Raw genomic sequence first — 24,155 nt, 5'->3', positions numbered from 1 at the left:
AAAAATTACATATTAAAATACAAATTTAAATTAAAAATAAATTAAACCACACATATACAAATACATTAGTGACTGATTTTAGTAGTTTATATTAATATACAAATAGTATTTTTGTCTATAAAAGCAGACACTTTAATTTTTTGAATTCTAAAATATACAAAATATTTTTAAAATACACTCCTCTTCTAATTTAATTTTAAGAGTGAAGTATAAAACAATCTTTAAAAAATTTAAAAATTCTCAAAACAAATCCTAAAAATTAAAAAAAAAAGTCATTTTAATTAAATGAATCAAATTGAAAAATAATTATATTATCTAACAAAAATAAATATATATGTATTTTTAAATTTTATAGAATTAAAATATCCAATATTAAACTTTGGATATTGATTGGTTGAAAAACTAATATCACTACATTGTGGCCAAATTATGCACATCTATGATACAAATCATAACTGCCTGTTAACCTAGCTTTGCATTTTTGGATTTTTGTGGCAGCTTTATACTTCACTTTGGTTGCTACAATTGCAGCCGTTGTAGGACAACATATTGTGAGAAGGCTTATTGACATATTTGGAAGAGCCTCTCTCATCATCTTTATATTAGCATCTACAATATTTATTAGTGCAGTTACACTAGGTAATAATTTAATATATAGTCCCTGCAATTTTCTCTTAATAATTTGATTTTGTTATCTTCACATTTTAAAATGATTTAAATTATTATTAGATATACATGCTTGCATGCATGACCAAAAAGTTTGAAGCATTTTTCGTTGATTATTTTTCTTAATAGGTGGAGTCGGCATCTTAGCTATGATTGAAAAGATCAAAAGTCATGAATATATGGGATTTGATAATCTCTGCAAGTATGGTATATAATTTTCAATGGAAGAAGATTATTTTCTGATACTTACTTACAATTACATCATCCAAAAGCTCCCAATACACAAAACCCAAGGTTATTAAAATTTTACTACTTGAGATTTGTGTCAAGGCTTTTATGCTATTTTTCCAAGTCATGGAGTAATAGGGGACTATGAATTTGAATTAGATTATAAATTTCTAATTAATGTTCTTTATGTTCTAGCTCTTGTTGTATCGGTTATATTCCTTTAATTTTCTTTTAATGAAAAGAATTGTATAGTCTATATTCTCTTAAAAGGGTCACCTGATATAGGTAGAACATTTTAGCAACATATATATTTGGATTTTGTATGTTTTTAGAGATTATCGATCTCCAAGTAATTGTATATATCAACTATTTCTTATAGTCATAGGTATTATATGTTTGCGATTAGTGACATTACGAAAAGAACTTAATTTTTATATATTAAAAGTGTAAAGTAATTTTAATTCGTGTATGCAATTATATAACATCGTGCGAATAAAAATAATTATATTTTATATTAATTGAAAAATAATTATTTAAAAAAATAATGTGATTGAATGAAAGTGTAAAATATTTTATATTGTTAATATATTAAATTTAATTTTTTTTTATCAAAATAAAAGTGATAATTTTTATTATCGTAAATAAATAAATAAATACCCACTAATGTATGTCATAAGCGATTACACTCTTCTAAAGCATAGTTACGCGGATTTTGCTTGATAAGAGAGTAAGGTGTGCATTCAAATATATGGAAAATTAATAGTTTAGTGATGTGGTCGGTACAAGTATTTTTTTAATTAAATCTAATGAAGTTGGCGTAATTTTAATTAAAAAAAAAATATACGTATGTATTATCATTTTTTTTAATGTTTTTTTAGTATAAAAATTTTTGTTGGATAATTCAAAAATTGATTGATGTAACATAAAAAATTTTATATATAACACACAAATTAATACACATACCATAAATTTATGAGTGTTAATGTTTTGGATATGTAATTTTTTAAAAATTTTTATATTTTGAATTAAAATGTTTGTGTTATAGTTCTCTAAACATATATAAGAGAAGAAGAAGACAAAGAAAACAATAATAACAACGATGATGATAATGAAAAAGAAAAAAATAAGATAAATTTAACAAAAGAAGAAGACGACGATGTTAAAGATGAATAAAAAAAGACGACAATAACATTATTAAAGAATGTTAAACTTAGTCTGAAAATAGCCGCCAAACTTTCTTGTTAATAGTTTTAGGTTATATATAAATATATAATTATAGGTGTATTTAGTTTTTTTTTTTATTTTTAAGATTTTTATTTTAAGAATTTTGTAAAAAAAATTATTATTTTCACAAATAGAAACCAAAAGCATATAAACCAAACTGGCTAATATTTCAAATGATGTTAAAGTGCTTCTACCTGCATTTAAAACAAAGTCAAATCCTATGATAGTAAAATATAAGTAAATGAGTTTAGTTTTAATACAATAATAATATATATTTTTTAATATTATTGTCTAACGAAATTCAGTTACCTATATAATTTTTCAAATATTGACTTTGAAAAGTATTATTTAGTTTATATGTTGATATGTGATTGGATTGTTGTATAAAATTTTTAGAGTACCTAAATCAGTCTTTAAGGATTTTAAAAGTAGATATTTTAGTCTCTAAAAAAAATAATACACAAATCAATCCCTAAAATTTTACTCTGGCAGACAAATCAGTTTCTAATTTATTTTTTGGCATAGTAATTACCCAGATCAATCTCTAAAGATTTTATCGTTCAAAAAAATAAAATAAAATAATAATAATAATTATTATTATTAATTGCATAATAATATTGTATCATAATTTTTTATATTTTTTAGACAAAAGTAATAATAAATTTATTCATTAAATTTTTATGTATGTATTTATAATATATATATATATATATATTCACTAAATAATAATAATAATAATAATAATAATAATAATAATAATAATAATAATAATAATAAAATTATTAGAGATTATTTTAAAAAAATTTAAAATTAAAATCGTTTGATATCTTTATATTAAAATCGTTTGATATCTATTGAACAAATTTATTATTATTTTTGTCTAAAAAATACAAAAAAATATTAATAACAATATTATGCAATTAATAATAATAATAATAATATTTATTATTATTATTATTATTATTATACTCTTTTTCGTTAGAAATAAGTAAGGTGAATAATGATGTTTTGAAATTTAAATTAAAATATTTTTTTAATACAAACATGACTTTTAAAATAACATCTTTTGATTATATAAAATACAAAAATATAAAATAATTTTAACTTTAAATTTTTTGTAGAATAATCTCTAATAATTTTATTGAATATTATTATTATTTAATGACTATTATTACTTTTGTTAAAAAAATATAAAAAATTATAGTACAATATTATTATGCAATTAATAATAATAATAATAATAATAATAATAATAATAATAATTATTTTATTTTATTCTTTTTGGACTGAAGACGATTATGTCTAACAAAGGAAAATGTTGGAGATTGATTTGTGTATTAATTTTTTTTTACACTAAAATGTCCGTTTTTAAAATCCTTGGAGACTGGGTAATTACTTGACCGAAAAATAAACTAGGGACTGATTTATCTACCGGAGTAAAACCTTAGGAATTGATTTGTGTATTAATTTTTCTTAGAGACTAAAATGTCTACTTTTAAATTTTTTGGGGACTAATTTAGATAATTACTCAAACTTTTATATATTAATATAGACATTAAAACCTTCCTTTTTTTAATTAAAAAAACCTTGAACACTTAACAGGAGTACTACAAAAAAAAATTATAATAAAAAATAAAATTTCAGGATTTTAAACAAATTAGATAAAATGACATCTCAATAGTCAATATGAATATATGAAATAAAATTGGCCGTTAAATATTTGAAAAAGCACACATAAGCATAACATTTTCTGACGTGTCAAAATCAGGACCGTCCAAAGCCACGAGCACGTTACAGACTTGCAGATTTAAAACGCATATACAGTTCGAAACTCATTCACTCGAGTCCGCCCCTTCAGTTTGATTTCCTTGTTTGAATACAAAGTATTTTCCAACGTTCTATTTTTCTCTCTCTAATCTGAACCGTTTCCTTTCGTGTTGCGATCCTTGCACTTTCACTGCAATCTTCGTACTTCTCGTTTCTGCGTTTCTCATCTGGCTCTGCAATTGGATCCCTTTGTCTTCTGGTATCTTCAATTCGAACTTGATTTCGTTCGTGTTCTTTTTGTTTTCATATTTTGGTTTTGATTTGATATCTTTTTGTTTAGATTAAATCATCAAAGTGAAGTACCCATTGCACTGTGGATTCGTAATTTTAGAGCAATTGGATTTACATCAATAGTGAAAGTAACTGTGAAGGCAAGTGTTGAAGTTTTTGTGTTGTGATTCAGATGATTGGGGATTCGCATATTCATTTTCTTTGGTTGAATTGTTTGTCGATGACGATTTCATTGATTTTTTGTTCTTTACCTGTTTCTATGTTTGTGTTTGTAAAGGAGTTGAGTGCTGCTGCTCCTTTAAGGGGGGAGTAGAATGATTTGTGATCGAGCAGGAATCGCCGCATTCTTTGTGCCATGAAACAATGAATGGTGACCGGAAAATCCCTGTTTCTCCATCGAAGGAACAGATTGATGGTGCTCAGAAGATTAGAGCATTGCATGGGTAATTCAATAACTTTTATTCTTTTTCCTTTTTTTATTTGATTGTGGCTTCAGCATCACTCTGAATATGGAACTTATCCAACATTTATTTTGAATTACAGGAGGACTACTGGTCCAACAAGGCGTTCTACAAAAGGGAATTGGACACCTGAACAGGTGAAACTTTGCATACTTGAACATGTTTACCGTTTCTTAAATTTGGTAACTTTGTTTTTGTCAGTGCTAATGGATGGTATGACTTATTTTTTTCTATATAGTGATTGGGAATGTTATGTTTGCACTCTAAATCATGCAACTTTAACACATTTTATTTGATTTTTTATTTTTTACCCTTCTATGAGTTTTTATCATAAAAAATATATTCTACCGTGACCCATTTTCATCTAATGTGTTAGTATCATGAAGTATATTTAGGCTTCAGAATTCTGGATTTAACAAATTTTATTTGAATAGATTATAAAGTCTTAAGTTTGGTTGCAATTATGAGTAAAAATGTGTTAACTTCCATGTTATGAAGTTCTGTCTTGTTTATTAACATTTATTCCCCTCGTCATCAGGATGAGATCTTGCGGAAGGCTGTTCAGCATTTCAAAGGAAAGAATTGGAAAAAAATAGGTATTGTAACGTTGTCAATTTGTTCTTATACTTTATGAAATTATTCATAACCTTCTTAGATTGTCCTCTCACTTGTCTAATTGCCATGTATGTCTGTTTCTAGCGGAGTGTTTCAAGGATAGAACTGATGTACAATGCCTACATAGGTGGCAGAAAGTCTTAAATCCTGAACTTGTCAAGGGCCCATGGTCTAAGGAGGTGATCTCGAGTTCTAATTTCTTGTTTGTGTTGGTCTTAATTCTTACTAATTTCAAATATGAAAATACCTGATTAATTCAAATGCAAACAGGAAGATGAAGTAATTATTGAATTGGTGAATAAATATGGACCTAAAAAATGGTCTACTATTGCTCATCATTTACCAGGACGCATTGGTAAGCAATGTCGAGAAAGGTATGGCTGTTGGAATCTACTTGTTCTTCTAATATCATTGTACTATCTTTCTACTGTTCATGGGCAAAAAAAAGTAAGTTTTCTATTCAGATTATTTAGTGGATATAGCCTCATGTATGATTATATTGAACTGCTAAAAATTTATTAGGTGGCATAATCATCTTAATCCTGGTATAAACAAGGAAGCATGGACACAGGAAGAGGAGTTGACCTTAATCCGTGCTCATCAAATTTATGGAAACAAATGGGCTGAATTAACGAAGTTCTTGCCTGGGAGGTAAACATCTATTTCCCCCCCTATTGTTATTAAGCAGGTTGAAACTGAGTGAGGGATTTGGATACCCAAAGTAGTACTTGTAGGTTCTGGTATGAGGAAGAGACATAAAAATAAAGTAAACTTTACAATAAGTCAAACTTTTTCTCTTACAGGATCGCTGCAGCAATTATTAGGGAATAAATTCTGGTTTTTTAATGAGCAATAGTTAGTTGATTCTTAATCTTCTTATTTTTGTGTTATACTTTTGCTTCTGTGGAAACAGGACAGATAATTCTATTAAGAACCATTGGCACAGTTCTGTCAAAAAGAAATTGGATTCTTACTTGGCATCAGGGTTGCTTGCTCAGTTTCAATCTGCACCACTTGCTGGAAATCCTGATCAACAGATGGTTTTAACTTCAGAGATGCACTCCGTTGGAGATGGTAATGGTCCTAAGAGGACTGATAGAGAGGATGTTTCAGAGTGTAGCCAAGAATCAGCTGATTCTGCTGGATTGACTAGTAATGTTGATCTACAAACTCGAGAGGTGTATAAGCCAGAGGAAGAATCTATTCTAGGAAAGGATCATAATCTGAGTCAAGCATCGTGTCCACAGCATTACTACATATCTCTTGATGATGTGGATATCTGCATCCCAGAAGTTGCTTGCCAAGATGCTTGCTGTTCTCAATTTGCTGAGCAGATATGCTCACACAAATCTGGAAATGCCCTAACTGGGGATTACCAGTTTAATTGTGTGGATAATAGTGAAATGTGTAACATGGTAAATGTTCCCTTTCAGACTGAGGGGTTAGGTATTTCAACTTTGATGAGACCTGCATCTATGGATCCTGCTAAGCCAAATAACATGTCAATATCTGAGGATGAATGTTGCAGATTCCTATTTTCGGAGGCAGTTAGTGATGGATGCTTTTCTCCCAGAGTTTATATTAAAGACATGGACATGGTTGATTTTTCTGGATGCAATATGTTTCTATGTCAATCATGTCATATACAGATACCTTCTCCTCGTGAATCATCTTCGACTTCACAGCTTACTTGTCCAAAGTGTTCTAACAACTTTAAAGGAAGTTCATCTTCTCAATCTTTCCCACCAGTATTTTCTGCTAGTGTTTCTAGATTCGTTTATGCTGCTGAAGACAACAAGTTATTAGGGAAAGAGGATCATCAAATTGTCTCTGGTGGACCTGATAATGTCATTTCTTCTAATGGCACATCCAGTTCTCCTTGTGTTGACAATATAGATAGTGAAGTAAAGCAAGAGCAACCAGAAACTCCGAAGGATTCTTCAAAATTGGTCCCTGTAAATAGTTTTGGTTATGGATCAAATTCTAAGGTAACTTGTTATGCAAAATATGGGAAGTTGAATGAGCATTCAAAAAAGGAAGATACAGGAACTTTATGCTACCAACCGCCCTGTTTTCCAAGCTTGGATATTCCTTTTCTAAGCTGTGATCTTGCACAATCTGAGCCTGATATGCAGCAAGAATTTAGTCCCCTTGGTATCCGCCAGCTTCTGATGTCTCCTGTAACCTGTCTAACTCCTTTCAGGTTGTGGGACTCACCCTCTGGTGGTGATAATCTAGATGCCTTGTTTAAAAGTGCAGCCAAAACTTTTACTGGTACACCATCCATATTAAGTAAACGACACCGAGATTTGTTATCACCACTTTCAGATAAAAGAACTGACAAGAAACTTGTGACAGACATGCCATCCAGCTTGATAAAAAGCTTTTCCAGCTTGGACTTTATGTTTGATGACAATGAGAATCGGGAGGCAGATATGATTTCTCCGACTTCATTACAAAAATGGAGCATTGCTGTGTCTGTTGATGATGATAAAGAAAATTGTGGTCAAACTGTTAAAGATAAACAAGTAGAAGAGAAAAATAATTCTGCCATTTCGGATGAAAAGAACAGAGAAAATGGGACTGTCAAAAATAGCTCTCAGGATAGCCTTAAGCATCAAGTTGATTCAAAGATGAAGAAGATTGATATTGACACTGATAATGATGATGATAATGATAATGATAATGTAAGTACTAAGTAGTATGTTCTTTACCTGAAAGCAAAATGTGTTTTTATCTGAACTGTGCTTCTCTCTTTCAGTTGATAAATTACTTCTTTATTCTGCTTATTAGGTTGAACAGCCTTCTGGAATTTTGGTTGAACGTAATATGAATGATATAGCACCAAATTCTCCTGGATCAGACACAGTTCTAGGTTCAAGTGCTCGAACTCCCAAGAACTTGAGCAATAGGAGGTTGGAAGCAATTCCGAATCAGCGCAGTCCATGCTCAAGGGTCAAGTGTGTCCGGGCAAAGGAGCATGAAAAGCTTTCAGTTGATGTCACTTGTGTAGGGACGACTTCAGGGAAACAAGCCAAAAATGATGGTGGTTTTGAAACAAGTAGCATGTAATCCTTAAATTAGTTGTCATTTTGTCTTTTGCTTTTTTTACATGTTCACTTCTTTAGTTTTTGAGCAATTTTATGGTTAGTGATGCTGAATTATTTTGAAAACCTTCAACGACAGTAAATAATGGCTTATTGGTTTATTCTTTGTCCTTGGAGAATGCTTCTCTCTGTTGAATTTCTTTCTAAATATTGCACTTGGATTCTCATTTCTCAGTTTGTCCCCTTTTCTGATTGCCTGCTTTTTGATGCAAGATTTGGTGACACACCTTTTATGAAAAGCATTAAATCACCTTCTGCATGGAAATCTCCATGGTTCATCAACGCAACATTTCTGTGCAGCCCCAGGATTGCTACTGAAATTTCAATTGAGGTAATGTAGGATATGTTGGATTAACTGCTCTTTGATCTTGAACTAGATTAACTACTGAAACCTTCTGCCTTGCGAAAAACAATTGACAAACATCTACAGGATTATGGGTACTTAATGAGCTCAGGCAATAGAAGCTATGACGCCATCGGTCTGATGAAACAGATCAGTGAAAAAACTGCTGCTACATATGCTAATGCTCAAGAAGTTTTGGAAAATGAAACTCCTGAAGCATTGCCTAAAAATGCATCTTTAAATGACGAAGAAGGTGGTCAGGATGATAATCATCTGCAGAAACAGTCTGCTAAGCATTCTCAGGCAGCTTCAAATGCATTGGTAAAACTGTTTTTTCCTTCCCCACTTCTCATTGTAATCCACATTTTATGGTACACATTGCCCTGAATTGCAATGAAGATGTGTGGTTCAAATCAAATTTAGACATGCTTGTGTGTCTCTTAAGCCAAATTCTATTTCTTAACTTGGCCAATTCTTGCATTTTCTTGATTTACCTTTAGCTTATGATGGCCGAATTGAATTTTGTTGGTTTTTCAGATGGAACGACGCATACTTGACTTTAGTGAATGTGAAACAACACCAAGCAAAGGTGATAACAGCAAATCCTCACCTGTGAACTTCTCAAGCCCTTCTTCATATTTGTTGAAGGGTTGTAGATAGATTCATCGCCAATGGCTTAAAGGTCACCGGTTGCAAATGCTGAGTAATATATTTATAAAAATACATATACATAATATTTGTATTTTTTGGCATTGGCGTTTATACAGTGATAAGACTTTATTTGTAATTGAAATAAAACTGTTGCCATTTTTTGCCTATGATTCTTTTTAATGTCACCAATGCGGCAAACAAGCTAAAATGACAGAAAGATTTATGCATTGAATTGAATTTCCACTCAGCAGCGGAAATGTGTGTACTGTGTAGCAGTTACAATGAAAATTCTGGTGCAGAGTTTGAATGTAGCAGCGCCAGAAATGCATGGAAAAATTTTAAAATGTCTAGGAAAAGACAAATATTATTATTTTAGGTGAACAATAATTTACACTAATACTTATAGGTATTTATATATAAATACATAATTTATATTTATACTTATTAAAAATTTGTTCACATGAGTTAATATAATTTGTATTTATATTTTTTAGAATTTATATTTATAAATTAGTAAAATTTATTGATAATTTAATATTTGTACTGACCAAATAATTAACATGCCAAAAAATGTGATGTGAACCAATTAAAGATTTTTTTAATATTTAAAAAATTAGAGTAATACAGATAAATTATGATTTTGGTGTATTTTTGGTGTATAATATCAAATTATAAGATGTTATTTTGAATTTAATGAAATCGTAAGTAACCCATTAAATTAAATCATTATTAACAATTTCATTGTTACAAAAATTATCCTAACATCGTTAGATTTAAGATCAACGGTAGAAAGAAACATGGCATTTGTGCAATGGCGGCATACATTCTCTCTCTTTTCATATACAATTTATAAAGATAAAAATTAAAACATACATCTTTTTTCAGTTTTTTTTTTTTTCTTAATTATTATCAACTACAAAATCAAAAGCACAAATACTTCTAAACAAAACCTAACCAAACGGCCGCATACCTTCTTTTATAATTTTATTGGATTTGATCTTTTAAATTTTAAATTTTATTTTAGAGAATAAAATATGATCTGTTACTATTTATTTTATAGGTGAAATTAAAAAAATATAAAAAAATTTATTTAAAAATAAAAAAGATCATATTTTATCCTTTAAAATAAAAATTTAAAAATTTAATTTTATCACATTATGTAGTTTTCTGGTATAATCTAAGTAAATAAAATAGATTTTATATTCTTAACTAAATTATAAAAATATAATGAATGTTCATATAATAACAATTGTATGAGAAAGAATAAACAACTATGGAAAGAAGTTTAATATATAGAGTTAAGTACAGATTTTTTTTTTTTTTTTAACAAAGGACAAAGGTCTAAGTTACACATAAATTACACATTACGAGAATGAACCACTCTAGAAACATCACTAAATAACAAAAATTTTATCCCAGTTGGAGGAGGGTTCCAGTATTGAGTAGAAAAGTGTTGCTCAAGACTAAGGTGACGTGAAGTATGATTTTGGTCTATAAGGTAAAGGTCGAAAATTTTTGTCGTCCTTAATATTTTTTTACACACAAAATTATCCTTAAGGTTTAATTTAGTTTTAAAACCGTCATTCGGACCAAAATACTCTTCTCTTTCTTCACCAAAATACTTTATTTTTATTCTTCTTTTTCTTCTTCTCCATCATTTTTTGTAATATCCCTATAATACCCTTCTCTTTTTCTTTTCCAAACCAAAATTCTAGCCCTAATTTTGACATAACACACTCCCTCACACACTCACCAAAACCCTAGCCGCCCTTACCCCTTCCAACAGCAGAACAAAAGAACAAAAAAGGAAAAGAGAAGAGGGGGAGAACCGGAGAGGGAAGAGAAGAGGAAGGAAGGGAGGTGGCGCCGGTGGGCGTCACTACCACCGTCGCCGCCGTCGTGTCGTCGCGAGGAAGGCCAGAACCGAGGGAGAGAGAGCACAAGGAGAAGGAGGCGTCACCGTCGAGGTCTTCATCGTCGCCGTCCATGGAGGTTTGCAAACAGAGGGAAGACGCGCCGTTCTACCTAGAGGCGCCACGGGAAGGGTCGTTGCCGTCAAGCCCAGCCACCATCGCCGCCGTTCGTGCCTCCGTTTCGCGCCGCTAGATCTGTCACCGGGAGAGAAACAGAATGCGCGTGGAGAGAGAAGTGGTCGCAGGGAGGTTCCACCGCCGTTGGAACTCCACTGCTGCTGCTGCCATGGCCGTCGCGCCTCTGCCGCCAAGAAACACCAAGGAGGGACCGTCCGCTGCTGCGTTGTTCCTGTCGCCATTCGGATGTACCTGAACCAAGTCGTCGTTGCCACCGGAGCTGAACTGTTCCTGTCATTATCACGGTCCAGTCCTTTTTCCTTGATTCTGCTCTAACTTTCATGTCCTATTATACCACTATTTAATCAGTCTTGTCCTTGTTTTAATTCGATTTTAGTTTTGCCTGTTTTAGATTTTCGGGACTATCGCCAGCTCCATTTTGTCGCTACTCCGGTCCAAATTCTGCGCTCATTCGTTTTATTTTACTTCAATTCTCCTTATCTTGATTCGACACTCCGGGTTTGGTCTCTTCGGTCCGTTAGGACCATACTGTGAGTAGGCTTTACATTTATAACCGTTAAGCTTTTGGTTTATGCTATTAGGAGTTTTTAATTATATTTATAAAACTGTTATTGAAGAACTTTGATTTGATTAGAATAATGGATTTATTATAGTTGAATGATTTTTTTTTTTTATGAAATTCATACTTTAGAGATTTACATGAGACTATATATATATGTTTGATAAAATTTTATATTATTTTAAAATATTGATTTTATTCGAATATATACTTTTGAAATATTAAAGTATTTGTTGGCACTCACTTTGAAATTATGAAATATGTTTTTATGATTGAGAAAATATGATTTGAAAAGATTTTTGATAAAAAAAAGTATTATGATTGATTTGATTCGATACCTTATATATTTGAGAGATTAAAGATTTATTGTATTTGAAACTATATATTTTGAATTGGTTTGGGAGGCTCGTATTAGAAAACCGTAGTTAACGGCGGTTATGACGTTAACTTAGATGCATCTGACTCAGACTCCAGCTAGCAGGGGTGTTGCTAGCCTAATGTGTAGACCACACATTAGATCTGTTATTCTGTTAGGACACACAAGAGGAAAGGGCTACCCATAGAGGTGGAGCCGCCCATGTGTGGACTTTTGATTTGATTTTTGTATGAGAACTCCCTTATTGATTCACCTATTATTATCAACTATTACTTTCTAGTTAATATTACATTGATAATAATATTTATATGGTCTCATGTCGATTATAGATGTATTGTCTAGTCACTGGGTTGCAAAACTCACCCCGTTTTCTAAAAATATTTTTCAGGAACAAATATTTGACTATGTGAGACTTTCTATTCAAGAGTAACGGTCTGCAATGAGTACCTATTCTTTGTCGAATTTCTAGAAGTGTATGCTCCATATGTCACAGGTAGGATCCAATCATTTGTAGTTATTTTAATTTTTTTTGTTAAAAATATATAATTATTTATTTTAGAACTTGTAAAATATTTGTAACTTGTTTATTCAACTTATATTTGAGTATGTTAGGCTTGCTATAGGATTATTTTCCTGAGCGTCGGTCATGACTCATTTTGGGTCGTGACAAAGTGATATCAGAGCTTAGGTTTAATCTGTGTAATGTGGAGCAAGTGTCCTATGGTAGGATCACAATTGTATAAATAGAAGCGCGCCTATTTGTACAAGTTGTGGCACTATCAGAGGCCTATAGGAATGTCATCGTTGTCCTCTGTCTCATTGTTGTCTTCTGATTATTGTGATCATGCGTCCTCTGCCGCTTTTGCTACTCCTATCCTTTTTCTTCTACCAAATATTCGGTTATCCTTTGGTAGATTTCTTGAACGCGTTTTTTTCAATGGGTTCAGTTTCGGCTCCGATTTGCAATTTCTTTCGTAGTCAGTTCTAATCTTTCTCGCTTTTGTAAATGCATGCTTTAATCTTCTTCGTCTTCATGTACCGTACGATTCCTGATGATAAGGTTTTATACATTATTTAGAAGATTCGATTAGTGTTTGATGTGCATCATTATCTAATTCCTTTATATAACTCTATTTGAGTTTACGGATTGCATAAATTTTTTTAGTTGTTGATCGAGATGCTTTGTTCTGGATATTGGAGGTTGATCTTCTTATATTAATAATATTTGAAGTTATGAGGTTTGATTTGTTTGTGATTCTGTCTTTTTTTTGAATCAATAATTTTGAAAATTGCTATTCAATGCTCAAGGAGAAGAATTATGCGATAAGCATATAAATGAAGTGTTATTGTTGTTTGTTAGATTAATGATTTTCTCTACTTAGGTGTGGTGAATTATTTGGGTGATTAATTGGCTGGATTGAAAATGTTTTTCAATCTAGAAGTTTGGTTGAGTTTTTTTTAATTTGCTGATTTGGTTCTATTATGATACTATGTTGTCAAATATGACTTTTCTGTTTTGAAACTATTTTTCTGATTATTCAGGTGATATCTAGATTATGAACGTTTGCTTTTTGTTGGTGATTAGATAATGAATTTTGCTCTTGGATAAGATCTAAAACTTGAGAATTCTCTCGATCTTAGTTTTTTTGAAAATTTTCTTGCTCTTAACTAGTTTTTATTCTCAAAAGTTTAGAGAGATTAATTTTCTTGATTTGTAGTGCCTTGTGAGATTAGGATTATAGATCTTGCATATTGAAAAGAATTTTTATTGATTTTCAACGGAAAAGACTAGATATCTAAATCCTCAAAGCTGAACAAAGTTTATATACAAGTTTTTTTCCTTGTTATATTCTAATGATTATAAAGCATATGCTGATTATCTTGAATATGTGTTAAATTGTAGCTTGCATATGAGAGTTAGTTACTAATTTAGATAGTTCTTTGTTGATATATGTTGCTTGATTAGTGATTATTACAGTAACTAACATAACAAATAAGTAATCTGAGTTAATTGCTTTTGAGGGATGCATGAGGTTATTGGTTGCTGCTGTAAAGTAGTTTAATAATATGTAAGTGTTGCTGAATTGGTGATTGATGTAGTTGTAACTTGATGAATCTTGGTTGAGAATTGCTAAAATAAGTTAATAGTGAGCTAGGAGGTTTTCATATCTTATCTTATTCATAAAGTGTTTATGGTTTAAACTTGACTTTCATACTTATGCGATTATTTATTTTGTTATTTTTGTTATTATTCTTCCATGAACAAAAAGTGAAAGAACTAAATTCTAATTGCTCAACTTATATGTCATTGGCTTTATGATATAGTGATGGCTCTCGATTAGTTGATGCTATTTCTTTTAGATATTTCGCTTTTAAGATATCAAAGAAGAATTTTTCTTTTTAAATTCATATGATTAGTATGGTAATGCTCACTTGAGAATCATGTGCTTGTACAATAAATATTATGTTGAGTCATAAACTTCTATATGTTACATAGGTTTTCTTTTATGATTATAGAATTATGTCGAAAATATTTTAAATTGCCAATCCATCTGTATTTGACACCTTGCATTGAAATTGTGGGCGATGGAGATTGAAAAATTTCTTGTTTGCAATGTATGAAAAATTGGGGATGTCTATACTCTAAATAAATTGATGAATAAATTTTTGTACTGTGAGTTCTTTTTAAGTCTTTGGGTTTAATCTTGAGTTGTTCCATCATAGCTTGTTAACCTAGGGAATAATGGGTATGGATTGATCACAGTTTGATCTTGAAGATGTAAAATTTATCTTTTTTTTTCTTTCTTTTCATGAGTTTCCTTTTTTTAATTGGTTCATTTATTTTGGATTTTATCATACGTTGCATTTACTTATTTTGAATCTTTCCTTTATCTGTATGCTTTGATTAATTGTGTTTGAATATTTCGTTTTGTTATGGTTATTGATGTTTAGAAATAAAAATTTTCAAGTGATACCATTTTTTTTATATATGCTAGTTTCTAATTTTGGATGCAACATCTATGTCCTTTTCCTAATTTACTTTCTCAATTATTTGCAATACTTTCATTATTTTTGGCCTTTTTAGAGTATTGATGATGATGTTGATGAGGAATGGTTATAGAATAAGGAATATGGTGAAGCTTTTTCGGTGATTTCAACAATTACTTATGCCCTAAAGCCTCTTATGCTATGATGATATTGTTTTGCTGGACTTTGTTTTGTTTTGTCCGCTTTCTAATTTTGTTGAAAAAAAAATCTATATTCTATCTAGCGTCGTCACATCTTGTGGTATGATTGTTTAGCATGGTGCATATGGAGAGCTAGAAATTATAACCTGCAAAAAATAGTTCTTCTAAACTCTTTTGGTTTTTTTTTATTTAAGTTATAGTAATCGTTAAGTTTGGAAACGTTAGGTGTTCTTCTTGGGATGGTTTGTGTTGAAGTATGTGCTATAATCATGCCGCGTGATTTTATTTATCATTCATTCCGCTAGATTTCATATCAAGAGTTCCTTGTTTTAATCCTTGTTGAAATTGAAAATTTGATTATTTTGTTTCACGTCCTACATCTTATGCATATCTCGATCTTATCGTCGTGCTTTTGGCTATCCCATAGATTCTCGACAACATAGGTGTTGACGTTGCATCCCTTTACGTAAATTATGTAACTCCTTGATGAAATATGAACTTGCTTTACTGTGATACATCATATATTCTAGTATTCTCCTCGAATTCTTATTTCAGATCTTCTTTGGAAAAGTTATTGATTTGATTCTTTTCTTGCTTTATCGTGTCCCTAATCATCCACTTAAATTTTTTTGAAAAAAAAAAACAAAAAACAAAAAAATACTGCCATTGACTTTGGTTACCTTCTTTTAGTGAACTTTGTACTTCTTTGATCCAACTTAAACTTGTTTTGACCTAATGCACTATCTTTTATTTTATTGTTTCTATCAAAATTTCTTGATTCAGATTTTTTGTTAAGATTCAATTGACTCTCTTTCTGGGTCACTTCATTGTTTCTGTACATCATTGTTTAATTGCAATCTTAAACATCCTTCCACATTCGTGCGAACACCATCTGTGATGTTTACTCTTCTCTTTCTAGGTTTCGAATCCTTTTGAGTAAACCCGTGCTTGTTTCGGTGTTACGTGCGATTCTCGGATAGTAAACGATACGTTAATTCATTAGGACACAGCTTATCGATGCTGAAGTTCGAAAAGTTGTAATTCTAAGACATGATGTAAGACCGGTTGCTTCGATGGATATATACTACAGAACCAAGGAGAGTATGAAGTAAGATTGTATTTTGAGGAGATTGACGAACGAAGTGAAGAGTGCTATGTACATCTGAGCTATCAAGGAAATGTGAGTCGGTGAATGTCAACCGCATCATTTTTAACGAAAAACCTATCTTGTAACTTTTGCATCTCTTTATAATTCTTTCTCATGTTTGGTAAAGTGATAAAACCAAGTAAAGTCTTGCAGATTATATTAATTTTTGAGGGCGAAATTTTTTTTAAGGAGGGTAGAATGTAATATCCCTATAATACCCTTCTCTTTTTTTTTCAAACCAAAATTCTAGCCCTAATTTTGACATAACACACTCCCTCACACACTCACCAAAACCCTAGCTGCCCTTACCCCTTCCAACAGCAGAACAAAAGAACAGAAAGGGAAAAGAGAAGAGGGGGAGAACCGGAGAGGGAAGAGAAGAGGAAGGAAGGGAGGCGGTGCCGGTGGGCGTCACTGCCACCGTCGCCGCCATCGTGTCGTCGCGAGGAAGGCCAGAATCGAGGGAGAGAGAGAGCCGCGCAAGGAGAAGGAGGCGTCACCGTCAAGGTCTTCATCGTCGCCGTCCATAGAGGTTTGCAAACAGAGGGAAGACGCGCCGTTCTACCTAGAGCCGCCACGGGAAGGGTCGTTGCCGTCAATCCCAGCCACCATCGCCACCGTTCGTGCCTCCGTTTCGCGCCGCTAGATCTGTCACCGGGAGAGAAACAGAACACGCATGGAGAGAGAAGTGGTCGCAGGGAGGTTCCGCCGCCGTTGAAACTCCACTGCTGTTGCTGCCATGGCCGTCGCGCCTCTGCCGCCAAGAAACGCCAAAGAGGGACCGTTCGATGCTGCGTTGTTCCTGTCGCCGTTCGGATGTACCTGAACCAAGTCGTCGTTGCCACCGGAGCTGAACTGTTCCTGTCATTATCACGGTCCAGTCCTTTTTCCTTGATTCTGCTCTAGCTTTCATGTCCTATTATGCCACTATTTAATCTGTCTTGTCCTTGTTTTAATTCGATTTTAGTTTTGCCTGTTTTAGATTTTCGGGACTATCGCCAGCTCCATTTTGTCGCTACTCCGGTCCAAATTCTGCGCTCATTCGTTTTATTTTACTTCAATTCTCCTTATCTTGAATTCGACACTCCGGGTTTGGTCTCTTCGGTCCATTAGGACCATGCTGTGAGTAGGCTTTACATTTATAACCGTTAAGCTTTTGGTTTATGCTATTAGGAGTTTTTAATTATATTTATAAAACTGTTATTGAAGAACTTTGATTTGATTAGAATAATGGATTTATTATAGCTGAATGATTTTTTTTTTTATGAAATTCATACTTTAGAGATTTACATGAGACTATATATATGTTTGATAAAGTTTTATATTATTTTAAAATATTGATTTTATTCGAATATATACTTTTGAAATATTAAAGTATTTGTTGGCACTCACTTTGAAATTATGAAATATGTTTTTATGATTGAGAAAATATGATTTGAAAAGATTTTTGATAAAAAAAGTATTATGATTGATTTGATTCGATACCTTATATATTTGAGAGATTAAAGATTTATTGTATTTGAAACTATATATTTTGAATTGGTTTGGGAGGCTCGTATTAGAAAACCGTAGTTAACGGCGGTTATGATGTTAACTTAGATGCATCTGACTCAGACTCCAGTTAGCAGGGGTGTTGCTAGCCTAACGTGTAGGCCACACGTTAGATCTGTTATTCTGTTATGACACACAAGAGGAAAGGGCTACCCATAGAGGTGGAGCCACCCATGTGTGGACTTTTGATTTGATTTCTGTATGAGAACTCCTTTATTGATTCACCTATTATTATCAACTATTACTTTCTAATTAATATTACTTTGATAATAATATTTATATGGTCTCATATCGATTATATATGTATTGTCTAGTCACTGGGTTGCAAAACTCACCCCGCGTTTTTTTAAAATATTTTTCAGGAACAAATATTTGACTATGTGAGACTTTCTATTCAAGAGTAACGATCTGCAATGAGTACCTATTCTTTGTCGAATTCCTAGAAGTGTATGTTCCATATGTCACAGGCAGGATCCAATCATTTTTAGTTATTTTAATTTTTTTTGTTAAAAATATATAATTATTTATTTTAGAACTTGTAAAATATTTGTAACTTGTTTATCAACTTATATTTGAGTATGTTAGGCTTGTTATAGGATTATTTTCTTGAGCGCAGTCATGACTTATTTTGGGTTATATTATTCATATATCTACATAAGATTAAATAGTAGATATATTTACAACTGAACTTATATTTTGTAAGAGAGTTAGTGAATCAGAAAAATCTGTATATTATTCATATATCTACATAAGATTAGATAGTAGATATATTGACAAAATCCGTGTCTAATAAACTCTTTGATAGATTTAAATACAAACTTAAGATATCTAATTACTCATCCATGTTTGAGGAGGTATTAGGAAGTTAATTAATTTAGTCAAAGTTAGTTAGGTAGTAGTTGTTAGTGTGAGTTAGTTGTAGTTGTTAATCACCTCTTCTTGATCTTCTTAAGAGTTATGCATTATTATATATATATATATATATTTTGTGTGTGTGTATGTGTACATTTCAATGTATCATTTACTCATTCTGAATACACAACCACAATTCTTTCGCTCTGTAAGTTTTTGATCTCAAAAATAGCAAAGATAATATAATTAGAAATTACTCCTAATTAAAAATATTATTAATATTTTACTATGTAAATTATGTTTTATGCTTAACTTTTTTATTTTAGAAAAACAAACATAATAAAGATGAATTTTATTTTTTTATGTCTACAAATATAAATAACTGTGTATCTGACAAGAATCGTAATTATATACAGCGAAATCTAAAACTAAATAGTAATAATAATGGTGGACATTTTGATGTGGGTTGAAGTGGTTGAAACTTGAGGCATAGGGCATGCGGCGACCTGAATTGAGGGTGCGATGTGGACTCATGTTTTGTCATCTTTCTTTATTTGTTGTCCAAATCCATTACTCAACTTCATTACGTAGATCCACCCAATGGGAGAGACCTTTTGGCATCATTGACCTTTCTTATATTATCCACACTCTAATCAAACATATAATTATACTTTTTCTTTTTTCTAATGGAACTCACAAATTATTCTTTTATATTCTCACAAAGATTTTTATCAAAATATTGATATTGTTAACGTATATTGGAAATAAAAATGCTTACAAAATCTATTATTATTGTTTATATTCTTAATTACTATAATACATATTTTCCTTTACCGTTGGAATAAAAAAATGCTTTACAATATTACATATTTCTTTTACTATAATACATATATTATAATATAAAAATACTTACAAAGAATACATATTTTTTTAGATATTACAACAATGAAATTCTTTCTATATAAAAAATATATAATATATACGTAATACATACTTAATGATACAATATCAACAAAAATTAGCCAAATTAACAGCCTAGGTAGTAGCAGTACTTCTCATTTTTTTATTAAAATAAATTTAGCAACTCAGTATTTTTATTAAAATTTAACTAAAACTTAACTAATAAAAAAATAAGTAATTTTACATGTAATTTTATATTATTAAAAATATTAATAATAACTAATTAATAACTACAAATCACAAAATCTGTTAACTCTTAACGCTTTTTTTTTATTATATAAATAAAAAAATATTTGCTGTTTAAAATAAAATCTGATATATTTACATTTTTCTACACCTATCATACAGAGACATAGTCAGCTTGTTACCTTCAAAGCAGAAAAGCGAAACGAAAACCGCTGAGCCATGGCTTCTCTCCGGCTCCAATTCCTTCCACAAAATCCCGTTCCGTTATTCTCCAATTCCACTCTTCATTACGCTCCGCGAACTCTCTCCTTTTCGAAAGTGGAACACCGCCAACGCCGTTTCTTCCCAATAACAACTTCTCTGACGGATTCTAACTACTCCGGAGTCGGAGTCGGAGGCGGAGGTGGAGGCTTGTTTGGTATGTCACTAACTACTCAAAATTTGTTCGTTTAAATTGCAGATGCTTTCTGGATTCTGCAAATAAGAAAACATACGGTTAATGGTTATTGATGATTTGATTCCGGAAAACTAAAGGAGTGAGTGCCTTGACTTTGCAGGTGCTACTTCTCAAGTATTTGATGTTCCACTTTTATCTTGCAATGAGGTCTAACATTTTTTCTTTTGACTTCAACTATTTCCCTGTAATCATTTCTTTGTGAATTATTGGATGGAAAAGTCTAGGGCCAGCAACTTTTGTGTTTTTTGGCCAGCACTTAACCATCAAAACAAAAGTGAGTGATCTCCCACCATTAGATGTAATCTCACACTATTAAAAATACTATTAATGGCCAATTAATAGCCAATTAATGGTTACAAAACACCAAAATTGCTGCCCCTAGCATTTCTCTTATTGGATTATTCACTTTAGCAATAGTTTAAATCAAAACACCTAAAGGGAAAAAAAAAAAAGTGAAAATTTGTTGTAACTCTTTAACAATAGATTTGGGAACTGGAAGAAGAGGTGTTGGAAGTTTCTTATAATATAAACTTCTATTGTGACCTAATTCTAATTATTCATCAATGTTTAATGGACACATTAGATTAGAAGAAAAACACATACAAAGATGGTCCTCTCTTTTGAACGATATATTCAGTTTTCCTATTACTGATAAAAACTAACAGAAAATATTTATTTATTTATTTATTTCATGTATAAGGCTATTGAAAGGTTGAAAACATTCAGAGAAACAATAAAAGGCAAGCAACAATACCTTGCCATGTATTCAAGCATTTTTGGTGGGGTAACGACAGACCCTGCTGTTATGGTTATTCCTATGGACGACCACATGGTACACAGGGGCCATGGTGTCTTCGATACTGCAGCAATAATGGATGGGTCAGTAATTTCCAACTCATGAATGCCACTCTTTCATTTTGGAGTTTGCATTTGTACTATTTGAGAATAGAGGCTGGGTTTCTCCAATTTTACATGTGGATGTTATATGATGAATCTCTTCAGATACTCTTCCTTGAATGTAGCTTTCATTGTATTCCAAGCCGACATACTACCCAACCACCATTGGATGGGTTGTGAGTCACATTGCTACCACATGGGTGGTATGTTGACAAGCAGTGTACAATTCTTGGCTAATGAAAGATATTCACTTCCTCGCTTGTGCATGTCTCCATCAACTAAAAAAGGATATAGTAGTTACAAAAAGATGTTTCCACTTTCCAAGTGATGTATTTTGTGCATGACAGGTACCTGTATGAGCTAGATCAACACCTTGATCGATTTTTGAGGTCAGCATCCATGTCTAAGATAGATCCTCCATTTGATCGCGAAAGCATAAGAAGAATCCTCATACAAACTGTAAGTGCTTCCAAATGTCGAAAAGGATCACTAAGATACTGGCTCTCATCAGGACCCGGTGATTTTCAGCTATCCCCTGCAGGGTGCCACCAATCTTCTCTATATGCAATTGTAATACAGGATCTGTCATTGTCATCAACTAGTTCCAGGGGAGTTAAAGTTGTTACTTCATCAATACCCATTAAACCGCCACAGTTTGCAACAACTAAGAGCGTAAATTACCTCCCAAATGTGCTGTCGAAGATGGAAGCCGAAGAAGCTGGTGCCTTTGCCGGCATTTGGCTTGATCACGAGGGATTTGTTGCTGAGGGGCCTAATATGAATGTGGCTTTTGTGACTAAAGAGAAGGAGCTTATAATGCCCCACTTTGATAAAATTCTTAGTGGCTGCACAGCTAAGAGAATTTTGACGCTTGCCGAGAAGTTGTTGAGCAAGGGTAAGCTTCGTGGGATAAGGATGAAACATGTGACTGTTGAGGAAGGAAAGAGTGCCGCTGAAATGATGCTTATTGGCAGTGGCGTTCTTGTTTGCCCTGTAGTGCAGTGGGATGAGCAAGTTATTGGAGATGGTGAGTTCTTTCATTACTTCCTCCAAAAATGATATGAATTTCTTGTGAATCACTATATATATATATATATTTTAACAGAGACAATTTGTCATAAGAACTTAGGTGGATTATGCGGGAGTTCCTTCAATGGCTTGTTATTGTGTTTCTTTAAAAATTGCCATCTATTCTTTCTATGGTAGTATCTTGTTCTTGTTACTACTGGTTTGTTGAAACTACAACTACTGATGTAAACAATAAGTATAGGATATAGTTTCAGGAAAATGTGGGCTCCTTCCTTGCTTAGGATAAAGAAAAAACTCAAATTTTCTTGCCCTCATATTTGGTGGTGTAAATAGCTTGATCATGCCAAAGAATCCTTTTTTTTTTCTCATTCTTATAATTTTTTTCCTGTACATTGTAACTAACTGCAAGAAGTGTATATTCTCAGTTATATGGAGCTTAACATTTTATGCAGGACAATTTTGGTTTATGTTTGGTTAGTTTTTGAAATGCCATATCCTAATAATAATTTAACAGATTTGATGTAGCTTAATTACACTTTATATATTGATAGTTCCCATTGTGCATTTCTTGTAATAATTAGCAGATTGAATGTCATACTTTCATCTTCATGAAATGATCTATATATTTATTTATTTGTTGGAATTTCAAGTGAGTTGTGATCACATGGAAACACCCATAAACTCACTTCTTTAAAGTTTCAGATTAAGATGAAGCATCCAAGTCGTTTTTGTTATCACTTATCACATTAATCTGTTAACTTGAATCTCGGCCCCAATCGATTGGGTTCTGGACTCTCCCTAATCCCGTTGAACCAAAATTTGTTTATGTATTCCTTGCAGGGAAAGCAGGCCGTATAACGAAGGCTCTCTTCAATCTTATTGTTGAAGACATGGAGTCAGCACCCCCTACAGTTCGTATACCTGTACCATATTAATAATTGTATTTCTTGTGTACATTTTTTTTTCCCTTATGTGCAGCTTCATGAAACAGAATAATGTGACAAATAATGGAGATCTTGAAACCCCTATTCACCTTTGTATCTTAATTTCTCATTGCTTTGTAAAGGTTGTATTGTTGTAAAAGAATCTGCTGTATATGTGCACGCGTCAAGTTAGTCTCTAAGAATTTCAAAAAACTAATTTGACTTATGACATTTGTTATCTAAAGGGAATACTTTGACTTATTTAAATTTAGGGGTCTTATTTCTATAATTGCATTCTTAAAATAATTAATTATATGACAATTAATTTATATTTGGATATTTTAGTTGCAAAATAGGTTTAAGATAATCTATTATATTTAAAATGTATAAAAAATGTTATTCGTAAATGATATAACTACAATTATTGGTAACTAAATTCTGCTCATAAGCATAACCCTCGTATCATTGAATCTTGACCCTTCCAGCTTCATGAAAATTCTCTCTCCCGAAACTAACATGAAAACCGATGAAAAGTATAACATTGTCAATTTGTCATCATCATCGTCCGAATCGAACCCATTGTTTTTATTTTTCTTCTAAGTAATTCTTACTTCTTCTATTATTAT

At 31.8% G+C, this 24,155-nt stretch overlaps 2 protein-coding genes and 1 long non-coding RNA gene across 5 annotated transcripts; all 3 read left to right on the top strand.

Moving 5' to 3' along the window:
- Positions 1 to 3,955: 3,955 nt before the first annotated feature.
- LOC112755435 (transcription factor MYB3R-1) lies at positions 3,956 to 9,520 on the top strand. Its single transcript, XM_025803525.3, has 13 exons — positions 3,956 to 4,144; positions 4,226 to 4,316; positions 4,454 to 4,619; positions 4,720 to 4,774; positions 5,176 to 5,233; positions 5,337 to 5,431; positions 5,523 to 5,626; positions 5,775 to 5,903; positions 6,166 to 7,939; positions 8,046 to 8,320; positions 8,573 to 8,690; positions 8,790 to 9,023; positions 9,240 to 9,520. Exons 3-13 carry the CDS (start codon positions 4,540 to 4,542, stop codon positions 9,360 to 9,362), a joined length of 3,045 nt encoding a protein of 1,014 aa, XP_025659310.1. The 5' UTR covers positions 3,956 to 4,144; positions 4,226 to 4,316; positions 4,454 to 4,539; the 3' UTR covers positions 9,363 to 9,520.
- A 1,453-nt stretch (positions 9,521 to 10,973) lies between these two features.
- On the top strand, positions 10,974 to 18,940 carry LOC140180399 (uncharacterized). Its single transcript, XR_011874615.1, has 4 exons — positions 10,974 to 11,688; positions 11,796 to 11,934; positions 12,728 to 12,832; positions 18,588 to 18,940. It is a non-coding gene; the product is annotated as an uncharacterized lncRNA (long non-coding RNA).
- Positions 18,941 to 20,339: 1,399 nt separating this feature from the next.
- On the top strand, positions 20,340 to 23,796 carry LOC112755434 (D-amino-acid transaminase, chloroplastic). 3 transcript variants are annotated; one of them, XM_025803522.3, is made up of 5 exons: positions 20,340 to 20,641; positions 20,781 to 20,827; positions 21,381 to 21,559; positions 21,925 to 22,604; positions 23,447 to 23,796. In XM_025803522.3, exons 1-5 carry the CDS (start codon positions 20,443 to 20,445, stop codon positions 23,539 to 23,541), a joined length of 1,200 nt encoding a protein of 399 aa, XP_025659307.1. In that variant the 5' UTR covers positions 20,340 to 20,442; the 3' UTR covers positions 23,542 to 23,796. The 3 variants fall into 3 exon arrangements, with proteins under 3 accessions (XP_025659307.1, XP_072077475.1, XP_025659309.1); XM_072221374.1 differs by lacking the exon at positions 20,781 to 20,827 and having other exon boundaries at positions 20,350 to 20,780; XM_025803524.3 differs by lacking the exon at positions 20,781 to 20,827 and having other exon boundaries at positions 20,355 to 20,641.
- The last annotated feature ends 359 nt before the right edge of the window (positions 23,797 to 24,155 follow it).

The sequence above is a fragment of the Arachis hypogaea genome, chromosome 16 (assembly GCF_003086295.3).
Source record: "Arachis hypogaea cultivar Tifrunner chromosome 16, arahy.Tifrunner.gnm2.J5K5, whole genome shotgun sequence".
NCBI classification, from domain to species: domain Eukaryota; kingdom Viridiplantae; phylum Streptophyta; class Magnoliopsida; order Fabales; family Fabaceae; genus Arachis; species Arachis hypogaea.
The sequence above is the reverse complement of the archived record's forward strand: the minus strand, read 5'-3'. Positions and strand labels throughout refer to the sequence as shown.